At 43.4% G+C, this 20501-nt stretch overlaps 1 protein-coding gene and 1 pseudogene across 9 annotated transcripts in view; both read right to left on the bottom strand.

The window, feature by feature from the left end:
• The window catches only part of CIT (citron rho-interacting serine/threonine kinase), a 175324-nt gene that overhangs the window by 102832 nt on the left and 51991 nt on the right, over positions 1 to 20501 (bottom strand). For 8 of the 9 annotated variants that reach the window (XM_027566756.1, XM_027566755.1, XM_027566754.1 and 5 more), the window contains exon 10: positions 1385 to 1568. The exons of the other annotated variant lie outside the window; for it this stretch is intronic. In XM_027566756.1, coding sequence (XP_027422557.1) covers positions 1385 to 1568 — 184 coding nt within the window. The remainder of the gene's footprint in view (positions 1 to 1384; positions 1569 to 20501) is intronic. 9 annotated transcript variants of the gene reach the window in all.
• Positions 8035 to 8145, bottom strand: LOC113875178 (annotated as a pseudogene).

The following is a 20501-nucleotide window of genomic DNA, read 5'->3' on the forward strand; positions in this document are numbered from 1 at the left end:
AATTAGCCAGCAAGGTACAGCCACCACTGCCGAAATCCAACCCCGAGTTTTAATGCAAGCCCCCAGGGAGGGAGGAAAGAAGGGTCACCTCAGTCTCTTTCAACCCAAACAGCTCTCTCAAATTCTACTGCAGCCCACAACCCTATATCTCATCAAGTGCCCAGTTACCCCCCAGATGTCTGAAATCTTTTCAGGAACATTACTGTCAAAATAGCACCCATGGGGAGACACCATCCAAGAACCCACATGACATCCCTTCAAATCGATATCGGAGCTATAAGCACAACAAATCGGGAATAAATGCTGCCAAGATAAAATCAAATTCTGCTTGTTTTCTAAGTGGGCAGCCACTGATCACCCAACATTACCCCAAGAGCCTCCAAGTGAGGGAGCTGGGGCTTCAGGGGGCATATCACAATCTGGTTCAAGACCTTCCAGGGGAACCCAGACCCCTGAACACAAAATGCCATCGGATCATGAGAACGAAGCAAGGCACTGAGCTCTGACATCCACAGAAGCTACTGCATTTCTGACAAATATCCAGGAGGCTGGAAGCCAGGGACCCCCCTCCCGCCATCTCCAACTGCCAAGCACTGGACTAACACATTTTTCATTAGCTTTTTTCAAGAATGGAGAAAGACTGATCGTGTCAAGAGGCTGACAGTGATATTTATACTTCCATTTCCTAGTCTCCTGGTCTGTTTTTTCCCCCGTGAAGCCCAGTTTCTGTGAATCAATGACTCGGCTACATCACACGCCCGCCCGGTGGCTCACGGTAACGGGGCTCCCTCTGGCCACCAGTGCTTTGCCGGCTCAGAGGCTCAGCTGGCAGATCCTGGATCTTGCAGCAGACTTTGAGCCGAGCTGAGCACCATCCCTCCGTTGGGGCTCTGGTACAGCCACTTGCAGCTCAGCTAACCCCATCAGGAAACCCTTACCTCATGAAAAACAGATTTTAGGATTCTTTCAACACTGCCAAGATAGCAACCTCCATCTACCCACCTGAGAGTCAGAGGGATACACAGATGGATAAAGAGACAGCTCAGCTCAGCCCTGTACATTTTTCTCCCTTCACCGAGGATCTGCACTGCTAGGTATCTCCCACTGTCTCCTCCCCTCTAAAGAAGACCAAAGACTGAAAAACTAACCAAAAGTACCCAATTGACAATTACGATGCTATGAACAGGAAGAGGTACAGGAAAATGAGAATACGAACAGTCTATCCCACCAAAGCCCAACCAGGTAAACTGCTCTTCAAATACATACTGACTAACAGTTTTCCTCCACCACACTCCCCCCACCCTGCTGCCACCACCACCACCACCTTTGGGCTCTATGCCTTGTATCAATGCAGGTCCCTTAGAAAAGTCAAAATTTCACTTACTCAGATCTACCAAGAATTCCCAGTGCCTTGCTATACGAAAACCCCACAAACGGCAGTTCTTCGCCCGAGAAACCTGAGGGGTTCAGCTGGCACGGAGAGGATGAAACCCACGAATTCTTCTCTGGTTCATCAAAATTGGAGGTGTCATCATCAGACTTGAGGGTGGGAACGAAGGGGGGAGGAGCTGGTTAAAGAAAAAACAAGAAGAAGGGGGTGGGGGGGAGAGAAAAATTCAGACGGATTCAACACTGTTGCGGAGAAGAAAATCGTCTCACTCCTTCGGCGTTCCTGATGGCACTGCAGCGCCTGCTTTCAATCTCGCTCACACACAGGCAGACCCAGCCTCTGCTCCGCTCTTACAGCAACAAGAGCTTAACCCCTTCCCTGCCAACATGGCCACCAACCCGCAGACGGGCTGCCTTTCCTGCTAGGGGAAACTGAAAGGTGAACTCAAACAGGTCACTTGGTAGAACAGAAAGAAAGCACTTGGGGAACTCGTTGCTGATATTTCCAGAAGGCTGCTACGGAGCATCAGCTGGCTGGTGCTGGCATGCCAGATGAACCTACACCTATTTATTTCCTCTTCCAGACTGATCTAAATCATTCACACTTAGTGCTAATCATTGGGATAAGGTAGAGTTTCTACATTTTGGGGATTAGCTGGAGTGAGAGGAAGGAGGGGCAGGAGAGGGGGTTTGAGAGGTATGTAACTCGTGTGAGGATAGCACTGCAGTCTAGCCCATTCATATCCGGATGAGTATACTCGCAGCTCTTATGGACCACTTTTTTTTTTTAAGTTGATTATCCCTCCTCCCCAACTCGATCACGCCCCATGAATCCACCGCAGTTTAATCAGCATAATGAAATGCCAGCCAAATAAAGTTCTTCCCAGTGATGTACGGCACCCCTGCGCGCTGATGGTGTGGATGGACAGCTGCGTCCTACCTCGTTAAGGCATGATTCCCAGCTAGGAATGTCCTACATCTTCTCCGCCTCCTGCGGACCTACTAAGCTCTCTCAGTCGGGGAGGTGGACACTGGTCCATCAGTCACCAGGAGGCTGCCCATTGTGGTGGGCTCCCGGGGGTGCAGCCGGCCAGAAGTGTTACCATGGCTGCAGGCTGAAGCGTCTGTGGTAGGCAGGCTGGGTGAGCAGGCGAGCTGGGCATCACATCCCCCGCAGTGCAGGCTTCATGCTCCCCGCTCTGTGCGTGCTCTGGCAGTAACCCCACCTGGCTGCCTGCGTGGCAGGGGCCAATGCTGATCTGAGTGACAGAGCAGCATGAGTCAGGCCAGAGCTCTCAAGAGCGCCCCCTAGGACAGCTGTCACAGCCCTTCCCTGGACCAGGCTGCTTTTTAACTCCTTGTTTTCTAGACAAAGCTTAGTGCCAGATAGGAGCAGCAGTCTGTTTTCCACTTACAGACTCCAAAGAATCTGGCTGTTTCCAAAGTTCCCCAGTGACAACAACAACATGGGAAGCAGCAGGCAGCATCGGGAAGGAGATGGAGTAGTGAAGGGATGTGGAGTGAGGAGGAGATGAAGCCAGAATGAGGAGGTCTGGCAGCTGCCAGGAAATGCAAAAAGGACATTCTCAGGGTTTCAGGTGCACTGAGATGTGGTAGCAGGCTGAAAGTGTCACATGTGCTCTTCCAGAAAATGATTCCACGCCTCCAAGATCTCAGAGAACTTAAACCTTCCCTGGTAATGTCAGAACCTACCTGCTTAATACTTTAAAAATTAGGTGATGGAAAGAAAAATTATTGAATGCTTCAGCCCCCCTCCCATATGTACTTTCCATAAACATGGGCTCAAATCCAACTGGATTTCCATTACCCAGTATCTTTTTTTTTCCAAGGGAAAAAAAAAAAAAACAAGAACAGTTTTTAATGGAAATTATATTTCATGAGGACAAAAGTGTCCCATCCCAAAATAAGAAAACTCAGATAAAGACTGAGGAAATACATGGAGAGAGATTTGAAGATGGTATTAATATGGAAGCATCATGGTTGGTGGCACATACTTTGACTAAGTGGGTTCAAACCCCAGCTCTACCACTTACCAGCACTGTGACCTTGGGAAAGAAAGTCCCTTAACCTCTCTGACCCTCAGTTTCAACATAGAGAAAATTCCCTCAAAGGGCTGCTAGGAGGTTTAAATGAAAGAAATCTATATAAAGTGTTACTGGCACAGTTTTTTGTATATAATAAACACTCCATACAGACTTCCTGCTATTATTATTGCCCACATGACAAAGATGTTTATGACAGATCCTATGGTTACAAGGCTAGTGGGATACAGCAGAATCTGTGTTGAGTGTGCTTCTCTCCTGCACCAGGCACAGACACACTCACACATGTTTGTGTTAATCATTTCGTTTCATTCTTAGCAGAAGTTTAATTCCCTTTCTACTATATACTAATTTATCTTTGGGAGACTGAAATAGAATTTCTGAGCGAGAAGTATGATTAATATAGGGGCAGGAGCCACCCTCTGTGAAACAATTACAACTGAGAAATTCTGTACTATGAAATAAGATCCCTCTTTAAACTCCATCAGGCTCAAGGCTAGCCTGTGTAGCTAAGATTAGATCAAGGGCCAGAGAAGCTTCAATAAGAGGGAGAAGTCAACATGAAATACCCCCACTGATAACAGGTGAGAAATTCACAGGACAGATGAAAAGCCAAGAACATCAGCCTTTAGACAGGTAGTTGGTTGGCTAAAACGTGAAATTCTGAAAAGAGGGACTTCTGGGAACCACATTTGGGCAGGGAAAAGTATCATAGTCTCAAGCCAAAGAGAAGTGGGACAACTGAAAATTCTCAACCCACCAGAAAATGATGGATGTTCCCCCTTGTCCAGAGCCCTTTAGGGGGAAAGAAACAGCACAGCTATTAAAACTGTGGCCCCAGGGAGGGTGTCTGTACTCACAGTGCCCTACATGGTATGGGAACCATAACCCAAGGAAGTATCACCAGCATTGGTCCATGATCCGTTAGGGTACTGGCAGATTACGAGGAGAAATATTTGTAGGGCCACGTTCACAACCCAGGGCACAACCCAGAAGGCAAGATTCCTTCTCTCTCTTTCATTCCCTTACATACATACACACACACACCTCCCCCCCCACATACTCTCTCAACTAGAAATGAGTTCACAATAAAAAAATAAAAATCAATAACTACATGTAATAAGGAAAAAGAAACCACACAAAATACCATGAAGGAGCATCAGCAGATACAAGAAATAGGAAAATTAACCCCCCAAATACTGCAGATAAGAGAACAATCTAAAATGGACCATAAAATAAATTTTCATTCATTATCAAGATAAATGAGCAAAAATTCTAATAAAAGAACAAGATATGCTGAAGAAAAGACAAAGCACATTTGAAAAGAACCAAATGGAACTTCTAAAAATGAAAAATATGATTGCTGAACTTAAAGTTTAAAACTCACTGTTAAACAGACACAGCTAAAGAGAAAATTAGTGAACTAGCAGCAGGACCTGAGGAATCACAAGGAACTATGTTTCACAAGGTGTAATCTGTAGACTGACAGCATCATCAGGGAGTTGGTTAGAAATAAAGAATCACAGGCATTACACCATGACTGATGAATCAACACTTGCATTCTAACAAGATTGCCAGATGATCTGCAAGAACACAACAATTGGAAAAGTGCTCATATAGAATGCAATACACAGAGATAGGAGAAAATGAACGAGAAGGTTCAATGCACCTCTAATATGAGTATCAGAAAGAACAGAGAACTAGCTCAAAATCTGGATGACAGATTTTAAAAGACTGTATAAGCCGAAGACTATCAAGTATATGACCACATCTATATCAGGCTTCCCTGGTGGCTCAGTAGTAAAGAATCCACCTGCAAAGTGGGAGGCCTGGGTTCGATCCCTGGGTGGGGAAGAGCCCCTGGAGAAGAGAATGGCAAGCCACTCCAGTATTCTTGCCTGGGGAATCCACATGGACAGAGGAGCCTGGCAAGCTGCAGTCCATGGGGTCGCAAAGAATCGGACACGACTGAGCAACTTAGCACACACACATGTTGGGGGAGGGGCTAATTCTCCTCTTTCTTATACCTATTGGAAAAAGTCCCTTTTTTTGATCCTCATACAAAATGATTTTTTTGCTTTAAAAAGGTATTCACTGGTCAATGAAATCACTGGATTTGCACCTACACTGATGGAAGTATACAATGTACCTAAGAACACAGCACAGTGCCAGGCACTGAGCAGGTACATGATAAATACATGCTGAATAGATATATAATTAAACAATTAGAAAATAGCTCTTGCAAAGAGAGCACCTGGCATAATACAGGCCATGAAGAAGCTACCGTATGTTTGAGTTAAATGAAGAGGCTTTAAAAGTAGGATTGTTCTGTCTGAAAAATATGTTAATGAGTGCTTATATTAATATTTCCTGATAGAGCATTCATCAATTCACCCCCACTGCCCGTGCTCACTACATTCAATAATAGCCAATAAGAAGTCATATATTAAGATCTGTTTGTTGATAAAAGCCACTAAAAAAACAGGATGAAGTTTTCCCTATATGTTTTTTAAATAAGTCAGCCTATGCTTGAGGTCACATCAGGGCACATTCTCTTTAGTGGCAGGGGCTACACAAGTATGTTCTGGAGGGCCTCCCTCCCACCGCCACCCTGTTATAAGATGGCAGAACAAGGCTTTCAGAAACAAAGAGCTATTTTAAGAACTGCAGTTAATCTCTCTCCTATAAATCCTCTCCTTTTTAAAAACTTGACATTCATTAGAAGCTTGGGGCAGGGTGTATTGCCTTCAAAAACATTCACAAATTTAAAAAAAAAAAAAAAAAAACAAGAAAAGGTACATGGATTCATCCCCTTGACCCTACTTCTTTCTAACACATCCCACTGAGCTCCATTTATCCCATTCAAACTTTTAACTTACCAGCATACAAAAAAAAACATTAATATTCAAAATGCAAAAGATTTTTCTCATTTCGGTCTCGTGTTGATCATCTGCTTTTCCCACTGGACACAAGCTCCGTGAGGGGAAAGACGACACTGTGCTCACCATTACATACCAAGCACCTAGAACAGTTACCTGTCTGTCCCAATCCATGGTTTCATATCTATATTGTGAAAGTAATGAATGAACAAGAACCTTAGATGTGGGATAATTTCTTAGACCTAATAGGCTATTTCATGCCATATGCCACTACAGGAAACTCTACAGAATACTCAATTCAGTCATGAAGAATTGGTACATTAAAAACAAAAACCTGAATTTAGATATAGCTCATGAAACTTCCATGACTTTTACTCATCACTGTGGGTTAGACACTGGTGCTATGTTGTGTGTGGCAGAGTTAGAAGAGGAATAACAGACAACATATATGTCAGAACAAAGGCACATAAATAAATATCATGTGATGGTATCATGAATCAGAACTGGGCCTGGAACACAGCAGGCATTCAATGATAGTAAATCAAAGACATTTTCAACTTCATTCTATCTAGCATGGTGTCACACATCTTACAAAAAAGTATTCAGTTAATTAGATGCTACATTTAAATCTAAAAGACTATCCCCAAATCAGCTGTCTTCTAGTTCCTTAAAATCTGAGGCACCAGTGTGATCACATTTATCTTCAAGATGAAGACAGAACTACAAGATAAGTGAAGAGGAGGCTATTTGCGTCATTCAGAGGTCAAGATGAGGCTGTGAAAAGTGGAGAGTGTGCAAACAGAGTGATGGCCACCATTTGTTGCCAAAGTGGGTACAGTGAGTTTTGTGTGTTCCTGCAGGAGTGCGTCATGGAGGTGATTGTTTCTCTAGAGTTAGTTAAAAGGTGTCTTCACGGGCTGGAGTGGAGATGAGTGCTTCTTTAGAAAAGCCAGGGAACAGTAGCCCAAGAAAGCTGTGGGTAATGAGGCTAGGAAGTAAATACAAGTGAAATCCTGGCTGGACCTTGAAGGGGGGAAAATCCTGGACTGGCTTGACAGAAGGGATTATGAGAAAGAATTTGAGAGTGCTGGGCTGGTGTCAGCACCCGAGACTGATACGATCATTTTAACAGTGATGGTTGGTAGAGGTTGATGCTAGGAACCTCTAAAGGACAAGTCTATAATAGTTAACATGACAAATTCTAAGGAAGTGATAACCGAAACAGAGAAGACATGGATTAACAGAAGGCATGGCAAAAGTGTGACAACTGATGCAAGAGCAGAAATTTTTAAGAATATCAATGAGTGACTCTTACAAAGAGAACAACTCTAACAGAAAAAGGTTGCAATAGAAAGAAGAGCAAGATTTCCAGTATCAGAGATCTTATAGGAATGAACCAAGAGAATAAATTAGAGGATAGGTAAGAAGAGCTAGCTACTACATACACATAAGTAATTTAGCCCATGAAAACATCTCCTGAAACCTCAGGCAAGCCCCCTTACTGTCACCCCTCTGAGTGGAAAATGGTTAGATGTAACTTGTCCAGATAGCAGAACTGTATACAAAATGCAAAAAGAAGACAAACTGGATCTAGCTTGCAACAGACTTGAGTAGAAAAAGAATTATCTGACATGTCTGGTTCCCCAAACAGTTATAAAGAGACTTTCAGGTAAAGCTGACTTGGCTGGTGATCAGTTTTTATTATGGTGTCTTCAAAGAAAATGAATATGGAAGTTTTAGCATCAGTGAGGTATGCTTTAATGTCGTAAGAACAGATATTACATTTGATCCTAGCCAAAAGGCCAAGAAGTGATGAAGTATGCTTTAACTGATCAGTCTCAAGGATGCTAGGGCTGGGCTGCCCACAGCTACACAGGTTTCCTCTCTGGGGGCAGATACAAGATCTCGATGGAGGTGTGCGCTGTCTGAATCTCGCCTTTCTCAAGGGCCATGCTCCTATAGGCTGCTTACTATCAAGTTTTTGGTAAGCAACTTATGTTTTCCCACAAGATTACGCTTTTAGAGACGCCTTCTCTCAATTCTGGACCACACTTCAACCAGCCTTCTAACACTGCAGTGCCACTTTGTTTCCCCCTTCCTCTTGGTCTAGGTACAGAGCAACCTGTGAAATACCTACACAGGGTGGAAACACTCAAAGAGAATCTTTCCAGACTGTAACTAGTCAAGACTATAATTCTCTGGGTGTGGATACATCCAGTTTGGGGCACAGACTGGAGGCCCCCAGAACATACTTGAACAATAATTCGTGAGCTTCCATTTCCTGGAACCTCCGTGCTCTAGACCCCAACAACTTTCCCGTCCAGCACCTTTCCCCTTGAACTACCTAGACCTATGACACATCCAATTAGATACATTCTTTGCTGTCCTCAAGACTTCTGTAGTTATCTTTTTCTCCAACATTTGGCGGGGGGCGGGGGGAAGAGTTCTTCAACATTTTTTAATGATTTAATAATTTTATTTATTTTTGGCTCTCCTGGGTCTTCATTGCCGCATGGGTTTTTCTCTAATTGTGGTGAGCAGGGGCTACTCTCTGGCTGCGGTACATGGGCTTCTCATTGTGGTGGCTTCTCTTGCTGCAGAGCACAGGCTCTAGAGCGTGTAGGCTTCAGTAACTGCAGTGTGAGGGCCCAGTAGTTGTGGCTCCCGGGCTTTAGCTGCTCTGTGGCATGTAGGATCTTCCTGGACCAAGGGTCGAACACATGTCTCCTGCATTGGCAGGTGAATTCTTTACCACTGAGCCACCAGAGAAGCCCTAGTTTTTTAATTTTTAATATGAAATTTTTCATATGTGCAGAAATGGTACAGGAGTACAATGAACTCCTGCACACCTTCAAAAAACGTACAGTATTTTCATTTCATTTCACATACTCTGGTCCCTATTTTATTTGCATGTGTGCTGATTATTAAAAGCAAACCCCAGACATCATATAATTTTGAGACATAAGACCTGGGACCCTTTGCTGCAGTACTTGCACCCAGACAAAAGTCTCAAGTAATAAAATACAAAGAAATTGTAAAGGACTACAAATAACTGCATGCATACACAGTTGGGGCAAATTATGGACAAAAAGATACAAAAAGATCCAAAACCCAGCAGCCACTTAGGAGCAAAAGTAGGGTACTGCACATCCAACTTGCACACGTCACCACCAAAGAGGTGGACAAACCACCTAATCCACTCCTCCAGCCCGACCCCTGGTCACACCCCTTCCCTCACCCCATACAAGGAACCAGCTCGTTTCCCATCACCCTCAGGGAGCAAGCAAGGGAACCTGCTACTTGTTATCACTCCCTGCTGCTGCCACAGGAGCCCCACTAAAGCCTTGCCTGAATTTCTCATCTGGCCTCTTCATCAATTCCTGTTGGTTGAGGAGGCCAAGAACACTGGTTGGTAATAATTTCACCCATAATTACTGCAGCAAATATCCCTAACTCAGGGTTTCTCAACTGTGGCACTATTGACATCGAGATTGGAGAATGCTTTGTTGCAGGGACTGACACGTGATCATAGGGTGTTTAGCAGTGTCTCTGACCTCTACTCACTAGATGCCAATACCACCACAAGTTCTGACAACCAAAAATGCCTCCAGACATTGCTAAATGTTCCCTAGGGGGAGAAACACGACTCTCTAACAGGTGAAGACTTTAAAAAACCATGACCATAATACCTTCATCACATCCAACAAAATTTACAGAAACTCCTTACCATTATCTAATATTATGTTTGTGCTCAATTTGTTACAGCTGTGCCCAAAGTACACTGTCCCCAGTACACTGGGTGCAAGTACTTTCGGAGAAGGAAATGGCACCCCACTCCAGTGTTCTTGCCTGGAGAATCCCAGGGACAGGGGAGCCTGGTGGGCTGCTGTCTATGGGGTCGCACAGAGTCAGACACAACTGAAGCAACTTAGCAGCAGCAGCAGCAGCAAAGTATCTCTTTACATTTGATTTGTTTGAATCAATATCCAACCAAGGTTCAGACACTGATTTGGTTGGTATGCCTCAATCTATAAACACTGGCCTTTTTTTTCTTTAATGGCATTTATTGGTTTAAGAAACTGAATCACAAGATCCCTGTAGAAATCTCACAATCTGGACTTGGTGGTTGTATCCTTGTGACATCATTTAACATGTTTCTCTATGCCCATTTTTCCTGGAAGTGCTAAAAAAGTGTTACTTCTCAGTTATATCTGACTCTTTGCAACCCCGTGGACTGTAGCCTGCCAGGCTCCTCTGTCCATGGAATTCTCCAGGAAAGAATACTGGAGTGGTTTGCCATTCCCTTCTCCAGGGAATCATTCCAACCTAGGATCTAACCCAGGTTTCCAGCATTGCAGGCATATTACCATCTAAGCCACCAGGGAAGCGACTTCCGTTTCCTAGAAGCTGGAAGTTAAATCCAGGGCCACAGGCACACTCATACTCAATTTCACTTGGAGAGAATATTCCCCAGGATGTGTTGTCTACTTACTAGCCCATGACATTAAAGGGCACCCAATGTCTGCTTATCTTTCTTTGTGTGATGTTAAGAATGATCCACGTGGTCCAGTGAGATCAGCCTCGTCCCTCCCCATGACCTTCTCTCTCATCTTTCACTTCATGTCTCAGTAGCCATGGATGATCTTTGCCTAGAATCATTAAGTCATTAAGAGTTGAAAAATGGTGTTTTTCTAAGTTCATCATTCCTTCTACATTTACTAGCACATCAACAATTTGGTAATTCTGGAATACAGTTCAAACAGGAAGGCAGGATAAACGCTAAGTTCATTCCCTAAGTGTGTGTTCAGTTGTTCAATGGTGTCCAACTCCTTGTGACCTCATGGACTATACCCTGCCAGGCTCCTCTGTCCACAGGATTCTCCAGGCAAGAATACTGGAGTGGGTTGCCACTTCCTACTCCAGGGAATCTTCCCAACCCAGGGATCAAAGCCGAGTCTCTTGCGTCTCCTGCACTGGCTGCTGCTGCTGCTGCTGCTAAGTCACTTCAGTCATGTCTGACTCCGTGCAACCCCATAGACGGCAGCCCACCAGGCTCCATCGTCCCCAGGATTCTCCAGGCAAGAACACTGGAGTGGGTTGCCATTTCCTTCTCCAATGCATGAAACTGAAAATGAAAGTGAAGTCTCTCAGTCGTGTCCGACCCTCAGCGACCCCATGGACTGCAGCCTACCACGCTCCTCCGTCCATGGGATTTTCCAGGCAAGAGTACTGGAGTGGGGTGCCCTTGCCTGCACTGGCAGGTGGATTCCTCACCACTGCGCCACCTGGGAAGCCCATCTTTCCCTATACTTAGCAACATTCAGAGTTGGGGTGGGGGGCAGGGTGTGCCTCAGCAACTGCCAGAAGTGACAAATAAGATTTTTTTCAGTTGCCAGTATGAACTCATGAATGGACGTGTTTCAAGACACTGTAGTCTTTTTGATGCTTATTATTATCCCATTTTAAGCCAGGAGAAGCCCCTCTACCAGATATTCTTGCCAGAAAAGTCCGCTACTTTCCAGTTTATGGGGGGTGGAAAAACACCACCCACCATCAGCCCTATGGAAGAAGCAAAGAGACAAATGTGTTCCTTTATTTTGGTTCCTGTGTGGGTATCAGTTCTTTGTGTGTATCCTTGTTAGTCAGAATTTTGAAGGACATGCCCAGGAATCAAAGAGTCGGTCATACTTCTTTTCTGAAGTGAAGACACTGAAAATCATTTCCAAACCCTCAGAGATCACGAGCCACCTGGACCTCCTACTCTGTGTCCTTCAGCTCTGATCTCTTTTGACTCCTGCCAACTGCCCTCTTTAGTGCTATCTGAACTTTGCCCTTGGAAAATGATCGTAAATGCAATTGCCACGCTTCATAGAACTGACTGCAAAGTTGACTGATGAATAGAGTCTCAGATGTTTAATATAATTTTGAATCTTTGGCCAAATCATTTCCATGTTTGCTGGAAAATCTTCCAAGCAAGTAAGAAATGAAGAGTTCAGGACTCCAATTTATGGGCTCTCTAACAAATCTATTCCCCTTTTCTCATCTTCTCCCAGGAAAGGCATGAATTTGCCTCATTTAGAAATGACTTTCTGAACGGAGATTCAGCACTGCAGCATTGGCTTACACTAAGAGGCGCCGTAAGAAGTGGTCACAGGGAAATCCCCAGGGCCACCACATCACAAGGGGTCTCATTTTGGGGAACCCCATTTTGAAACTCCTCAGGACTCAGTACCAGAAAACTGAGTCTTCTCTGAACATATTATTCTGGATTTTTTTTCTCACAGGACTGAGCCTCTTACAACTGTCCATATTCTCCATTTTACTTTGGCCACTAGGAGGCTAAGGATCCCAAATCCACCCCTGGCTGGCAATTTAACCAGAGCTTATTGGTTTTTACCATTAACCCTGCCTCTATTTCCCTACTTTGACATGCCCTTTATCCAGATTTCTCATTTATTTTTATCAGTTTAGTATTGCAATTATCTCTCAAGTAAGCCATCTTGATTTATCTTGAAATAAAGTAGAATATTACATATATATTTTTAATATCTCTAGAGGTAGCTTCTAAATTCAAACTAGAGGGGGGAGACCCTATAACCTTAATCCATATGAGTTTAGCTTTTTCTTTTTTGGCCACAAAGAATGGCTTGCAGCATCTTAGTTCCTCAACCAGGGATTAAACACAGGACCCAGCAGTGAAAGTAGAGTACTAACCACTGGACCATCAGCAAATTCCCTGCACTTAGCTCTTTTTAGCCTATTTTCTCCTATGAATAGCTTATTCTTAAAAAAAAAAAAAAAAAATCCCCAAGACATATAAATACTCACCTGTAAGAGCTACTGACCACGTGTCTCAGTTACTGCTTTTTGAAGTTTTAGCAGGTGTTGCCCACATACTCCTAGTCTAGGAGCTGAGTTCCTGCCATCACTATACCATCCCCTTGCCCTTCTACTCTCTCTCTCATGATGATCACCTAAACACCCCCAGTTCCCCTTCCTCATTTCCTCCAGCCCCTAAGTGACTGGGTGGCTATCTAACAGGGAGACATACTTAAAGGCCAACCAAGATAATGGAGAAACACACGGCTAATGGAGAAACTAAGAAGAGGTGGCAAGAATACACAGAAGAACTATACAAAAAAGATCTTCATAACCCAGATAATCACGATGGTGTGATCACTCACCTAGAGTCAGACATCCTGGAATGTGAAGTCAAGTGGGCCTTAGAAAGCATCACTATGAACAAAGCTATTGGAGGTGATGGAATTCCAGTTGAGCTCTTTCAAATCCTCAAAGATGATGCTGTGAAAGTGCTGCACTCAATATGCCAGCAAATTTGGAAAACTCAGCAGTGGCCACAGGACTGGAAAAGGTCAGTTTTCATTCCAATCCCAAAGAAAGGCAATGTCAAAGAATGCTCGAACTACCGCACAATTGCACTCATCTCACACGCTAGTCAAGTAATGCTCAAAATTCTCCAAGCCAGGCTTCAGCAATATGTGAACCGTGAACTTCCAGATGTTCAAGCTGGATTTAGAAAAGGCAGAGGAGCCAGAGATCAAATTGCCAAATCCTCTGGATCATCAAAAAAGCAAGAGAGTTCCACAAAAACATCTATTTCTGCTTTCTTGACTACGCCAAAGCCTTTGACTGTGTGGATCACAATAAACTGTGGAAAATTCTGAAAGAGATGGGAATACTAGACCATCTGACCTGCCTCTTGAGAAACCTGTATGCAGGTCAGGAAGCAACAGTTAGAACTGGACATGGAACAATAGACTGGTTCCAAATAGGAAAAGGAGTACGTCAAGGCTGTATATTGTCACCCTGCTTATTTAACTTATATGCAGAGTACATCATGAGAAACTCTGGACTGGAAGAAACACAAGCTAGAATCAAGACTGCCGGGAGAAATATCAATAACCTCAGATATGCAGATGACACCACCCTTATGGCAGAAAGTGAAGAGGAACTAAAAAGCCTCTTGATAAAAGTGAAAGAGGAGAGTGAAAAAGTTGGCTTAAAGCTCAACATTCAGAAAACGAAGATCATGGCATCTGGTCCCATCACTTCATGGCAAATAGATGGGGAAACAGTGGAAACAGTGTCAGACTTTATTTTGGGGGGCTCCAAAATCACTGCAGATGGTGACTGCAGCCATGAAATTAAAAGACTCTTACTCCTTGGAAGGAAAGTTATGATCAACCTAGATAGCATATTCAAAAGCAGAGACATTACTTTGCCAACAAAGGTCTGTCTAGTCAAGGCTATGGTTTTTCCAGTAGTCATGTATGGATGTGAGAGTTGGATGGTGAAGAAAGCTGAGCGCCGAAGAATTGATGCTTCTGAACTGTGGTGTTGGAGAAGACTCTTGAGAGTCCCTTGGACTGCAAGGAGATCCAACCAGTCCATCCTAAAGGAGATCGGCCCTGGGTGTTCATTGGAAGGACTGATGTTGAAGCTGAAACTCCAGTACTTTGGCCACCTCATGCAAAGAGTTGACTCACTGGAAAAGACTCTGATGCTGGGAAGGGCTGGGGGCAGGAGGAGAAGGGGACGACAGAGGATGCGATGGCTGGATGGCATCACCGACTCAATGGACACGGGTTTGGGTAGACTCTGGGAGTTGGTGATGGACAGGGAGGCCTGGCGTGCTGTGATTCATGCAGTCCCAAAGTCGGACAAGACTGAGTGACTGAACTGAACTGAATGGAGAAACGCACAGATACTGTCCTCCACAAACTAGCTTCAAAAACAAAATCTGGCCAAATACCTGATTAGATGATAAAAAAACTCCAAACAAGCAGACTTTTAAAATACACACACACACACACACACACACACAAACATACAAGTTCCTGACATAATGTTATTCTAAAAGCAGAAAACCAAAAATAAATAAATGAAATATTCATGTCAAAATCATAAGGGGTGTTCTTTTGAGAAGAGAGAACCGCTCATCAGAAATTAATGTCAGGACAGCTTGAATTCAAAGCATCAGCACAGTGGGATTGTACAAAGCCTTCTTCTTCATTTTTTTCAACGATGCAGGAAAACAGCCTGACAATAAAAATTCCTGAATTCTTAGGAGGCGGTACAACAATGCAGTTAAGAGTGCAGACAATACTGCTGTTTGTATTAGTACAGAATATTCTGGAAAGTTATACAAGAAACTGATAATAATGGTTCACTTTAGAGAGAGGCACTGGGCATGGAGAGGGTAGGTGACTTTTTTAATTGTTTAACCTTTTGTGTTGCTTGAATTTTTTTTTATCATGTATTTTTTCAAGTAAATTTTTTAAAAGTAAAGTGAATCTGGGGCCAGGGAAACCCTAGTTAGACTCTTGTCACTGCCAACTACTAGTTCCATGACCTTTACCAAGAGGCTTCATCTCTTTAGGCCTCAGTATTCTCATCTGTACTGTGGGACCAAATATAGTACCGGCCTCACAGAAATTTTAGGAGGACAATAATATGCATTAGCATGCCTTACAGGGCCCCTAGGTATAGTAGGTGCTCAATAAAGGGTTATAAAACACACCTAAAAAGTATTGATAAAGGAAACAATCCATCCTTAAAACTAAATAGTTATGCCCATTATCTTGTAAATAACCTATAATGGAATACAATCTGCAAAAATACTGAATCACTATGCTGTACACCTGAAACCAACACAATATGATGCAGACCAACTATAAGAAAAAAAAGTGAATACAAGACAACAGTAATGCAGAAAGCGGCGGGGGATATAGAAGGTATACAAATGCCTTTATTACAACTATCTATTTGCCATCAGCAGGAAGAGATTACGTTAAACCACCATCTTGAAAAATACGAAAGATATAAAGTCCATCTGAAAGAAAAGCTTTAAATTTCTCAAAAGCAGAGCCTAAAATCCTGTGTTTCCAAGCAGTTCCATCTGCCTGGGAAAGTTCTTAGCTAAAAAGCTGCCTCCCCTTACCCTCAGCCCAGAGGACAAAGCATGGAGCACTGTGCCAAGATGAGCAAGAAACTAAGGCTGACAGATCTCATTTTCTCCTCTCGCAGAGCTTCACAGATGCTACACACAGGAATCTTATTTCTCAGGATCTTACTGAAGTGCAGTTTCTGACTCAGCAGGTCTGGGGTGGAGGGGAGTCTGAGTGTCTGCAACTCTAACAAGCTCCCAGATGATGTCGGCGATGATGATGCTGCTACTGGTCCACGGACCACACTCAACACAGCAGGGTCCCCCTGACCCCAGGCTACAGTTCCACTGCGGGTTAGCAATGGCAGTCTTGAGTGACTCTATTTACTGTGATATTCTCTCCCCTGGTAACAATCTGACCAATTCTTCTAAAACAATGGTTCTCTCCTGGGAGCAGTTGTACTGCTCCCCCACCCCCCAACAAGGGACACTGGGCAAATGTCTGGAGACGTGTTGGGTTATCACAAGACGCAGAGAGCTACTGGAATCTACGGGTAAACCCCAGGGGTGCTGCTAAACACTCTGCAATTCACGTAACAGTCCCCGAACAAATAATTATCTATTCCTAAAATAACAGTGCTGAGGCTAAGAAACCACATAACCTCAAATAAACAGAAAACATGAATCAAGTGCTCTCAATTCACCTGGAGACTACAAATCATAATTTTAGAACTGGGTCATCGATCCAACATGGTCCTTTCCCAGGCTAGATCTGAGGCAAGGGGTGGGGCAGTGGTGGTAATAAATTCGCAGAAAGAACAGGATGCTCTATGTAGGCAAGGGGTCACTGGGTCACAGTCTACATTTTGTTTAAGATCAAGTATATGTGGTTCAGTAAGCCAGTGGGTGACCTACTAAGCATTAAAAGCATTCTACCCATTTTTTTTTTTGGCCACGCCATGCAGCTTGTAGGATCTTAGTTCCCCGACTAGGGACTGAACCCAGGCCCTCAGCAGTGAAAGCACAGAGTCCTAACCACTGGATTGCCAGGAAATTCCCAAACTTTCTACCATTTTGAGGAATGGAAATTTAAACAGGACTACAGCTCTACTTAAGGGACCTATAATTTAGACTGTAAGTTCACTGAAGGCAGGGCTGTATCCAGATTTGTTCATCCACAGAGCTACAGCACCTAACATACAGCACACAGCACTCAAATATCATGATGAATCCTGTAGATTCAAAACTACTACAAATTCCAAACGTGCTTGAACAGACACAGAGACTAAACAGGGGTACTATTTGTCATCACCATAACATTAATAACTATCTATCATAGAGCATGCATGGTATTGCATAAAGTAGAAAGGATTCTAGAATCACCCAGACCTCAACTCGAATCCAGACCCTCTCTCTCACTTGCTATATGACCTGGGACAAGTTACCACTGTGTCCATATCTGTAGAATGGGTACAATAATCCTTTTCTTTGAACTGTTTTGAAGTAACATAGTGTAATATATACTTAAATACTTGGTAGTTGGCACAGAACAGTTGCTACTTAACCAGTATTTCCTATCAGATTACAGGACTGGAGTAAAATACCCAGTGAAGTCTCATGATGCTGATTTCTATACACAAAAACATTTAAGAATTTCCTACCCAAGGATAGGAAGCTTTAGAATCCTTTTCCTTTAAACCAAAGGCCTTATCCCTTAGGCTTATGGAGTAATCAAAGGATTGTACACCTCCAACTTTGCAATGGCCATTAGGGGCCAGGTAGTGAATAATGATCAACAACGAAGGAGACCTCTTTGTCAGGGGACTATCTCAGGGCTGATCAGCATTGGACCACCACTGAGTCACTACTGGATGGAAATGAAATGTACTTGTGTGACAAATGCTAAGAACCTGGAAACTCAAAAGTAATTCTACAAGAACTGTGCCTTTCTGAGAAGAGTAAAATGAAGATGACTCAAAAGAAGAAGCCTGTGTCATAATCAACAGACAAAAACAAGTTATCTAGAGCATTAGCTATAGAGGTTCTAGGAAACGATCCAGAGTCAACACTCTCATTATGCATTTCTCACTGTTGAGTCGTGGTGGATTTGGATGAAAGGTGCAAGTGTGCTGGTTCTATTTACATCACTATGTCTCTGAGGGAAGATATTAAAAAGATGTGAGTAGAAGGGCACACTGGACAGTACAACTCTGCCATTGACGGAGCAGGTGCCTGATGTTGGGAAAGGTAGGCATAACCCCAAAGGCATGACAGAGGGGGACTGATTGGCTTCAGCCTTCCGGAAGCCCAGAAAATCAGGCAGAGGGCACAATCAGACTCCTGCCCAATATATGAAACTTCACTGGAATTGCACAGCCCAGGGCAACTAGGATACTTAAGAAGCCCAATACTGAAACTTGGAAAGCAGCCTTGAAATAAGAAGCAGTAGCTAAAAACTCAACTTTACATCTGATCACGTGAGGCAGGGAGTGACACATCAGGGCAGCAGATGCACAGTGGCCCGTGAGTGTGGCAGAGCGCTCTTGACTTGCCAGGAGAACAAACATCCCAGAACTAGGTCAGAGTCTTGGTTCGCACATTGGTGCCCACAGCAACTCCAAGGGGTAGGACCTAAATGCTCCAAAAGACTAACTGCTCGATCTGACCTCAGGGGTCAAAGCCAAGGCCTGGCCTAGTTTCTCCCGGTAACCACTCCCAATTCTGTCACTCATCCATTTGCCCAGATCCTTCTTAAACTGCATTTATATATCCTGCCTGGACCACCTCTTAAGATAATGAGTTTTAGAAGATTATTACCTGCTGTGTTAAGCATTACTTCCTTTCCTTGGTTATAATACGAAAAAGAGGAATTGAGGGTGAACTAGCAGAAAAGCTAATGTTTCTTTCATCAAAGGACAATCTCCTGTGTGGAAAGTGGAAATATTCAACAGCCTGGAACCACAAAGCATTTGAGCAGCAACCAGGAACTCAGGAAACCTAATGACTTCAAGTGCTTTGGTTGATGAGAGTCACTCAATGTGTGTTTATGAAAAATGGGACTGGACAAAGGCATAATTTGTATTAGAACTACCTAGTTAGGAAATAGCTCAAATGTCATGCAGTCCAGCAATGTTTTCAATCACAAACCCTCAGCTGATTACAAATACACAAGGATCGAAGGTTGGTGAAAAACAGGAAAATCTGCTAGGAGACACTGCAATTAATACCACAGCTCTCTGCATAGTCAGGGGTGCCTGAGAACTACCAGGAAAAGGCCCTATCAATCCTCAGAGGGCATGGAGATCCCACTCACTGGCCGAGCTACATTAAGTGCCTCAGCCGGGATAAGTGCCATCAGCCACAAGCACTCTAATTGCAATATAGTGCCCTGGATGGATTTCTGGAACAGAAAAAGGGGCATGAGTGAGGAAGCTGGTGAAACTGGAGTAAGTCTGAAGTTTAATTAATCGTATAATCTTATTTTGACAAATGTGACGTTGTTATGTAGGATGTTATCATTAGGGGAAACTGGAAGAAGGCTATGTGGGAACTCTACTATCTTTGCAATTTTTCTATAAATGTGATATTATTCCAAAGTAATAGGGCTGTTAAAATTACTCGAAGTTCCTTTAAGGCAAATGTGTTTTATGACTCTTCAGAACCACTATGCTGGGGGTTAGAAAATAAAAACCATCAAGAGTTTCTGTCAGAATTTTAGAATCAGGATTCAGGGCAAAGGACATGAAAATACATTTCTCTGAAGAAGACATATAGCAATAACCAACAGGTGTATGAAAAGGTGCTCAGTACCACTAATCATCCGGGAAAGGCAAATCAGAACCACCAACGAGCTATCACTTCATGCCTGTTAGACTGGCTATCATCAAAAAGATAAGAGGTAATCAGCATTGGTGGAGATGTGCAGAAAAGGGACTCCATGAACACTGTTGGTAGGAAGATAAATTGGTGCAGCCACTATGGAAACAGTATAAAGGATGCTCAAAAAAAATTAAAAATAGAAATTCTTTGTGATCCAGGAATCCCTCTTCTGGGTATACAGAAGAAAATAAAATCAGCACCTCAAAGAGCTATCTGTGCTCTCACATTCATGGCAGCATTATCCACAGTAGCCAAGATAACGGGAATAACCTAAGTGTCCATCAATGGACAAATGGATATTTAAATAGGTGTGAAGGAATATTACTCAGCCTTTAAAAATAAAAAGAAGGAAATCCTGCCATTTTCAAAAACATGGATGAACCT

The sequence above is a fragment of the Bos indicus x Bos taurus genome, chromosome 17 (assembly GCF_003369695.1).
Source record: "Bos indicus x Bos taurus breed Angus x Brahman F1 hybrid chromosome 17, Bos_hybrid_MaternalHap_v2.0, whole genome shotgun sequence".
Classification (NCBI taxonomy): Eukaryota; Metazoa; Chordata; class Mammalia; order Artiodactyla; family Bovidae; genus Bos; species Bos indicus x Bos taurus.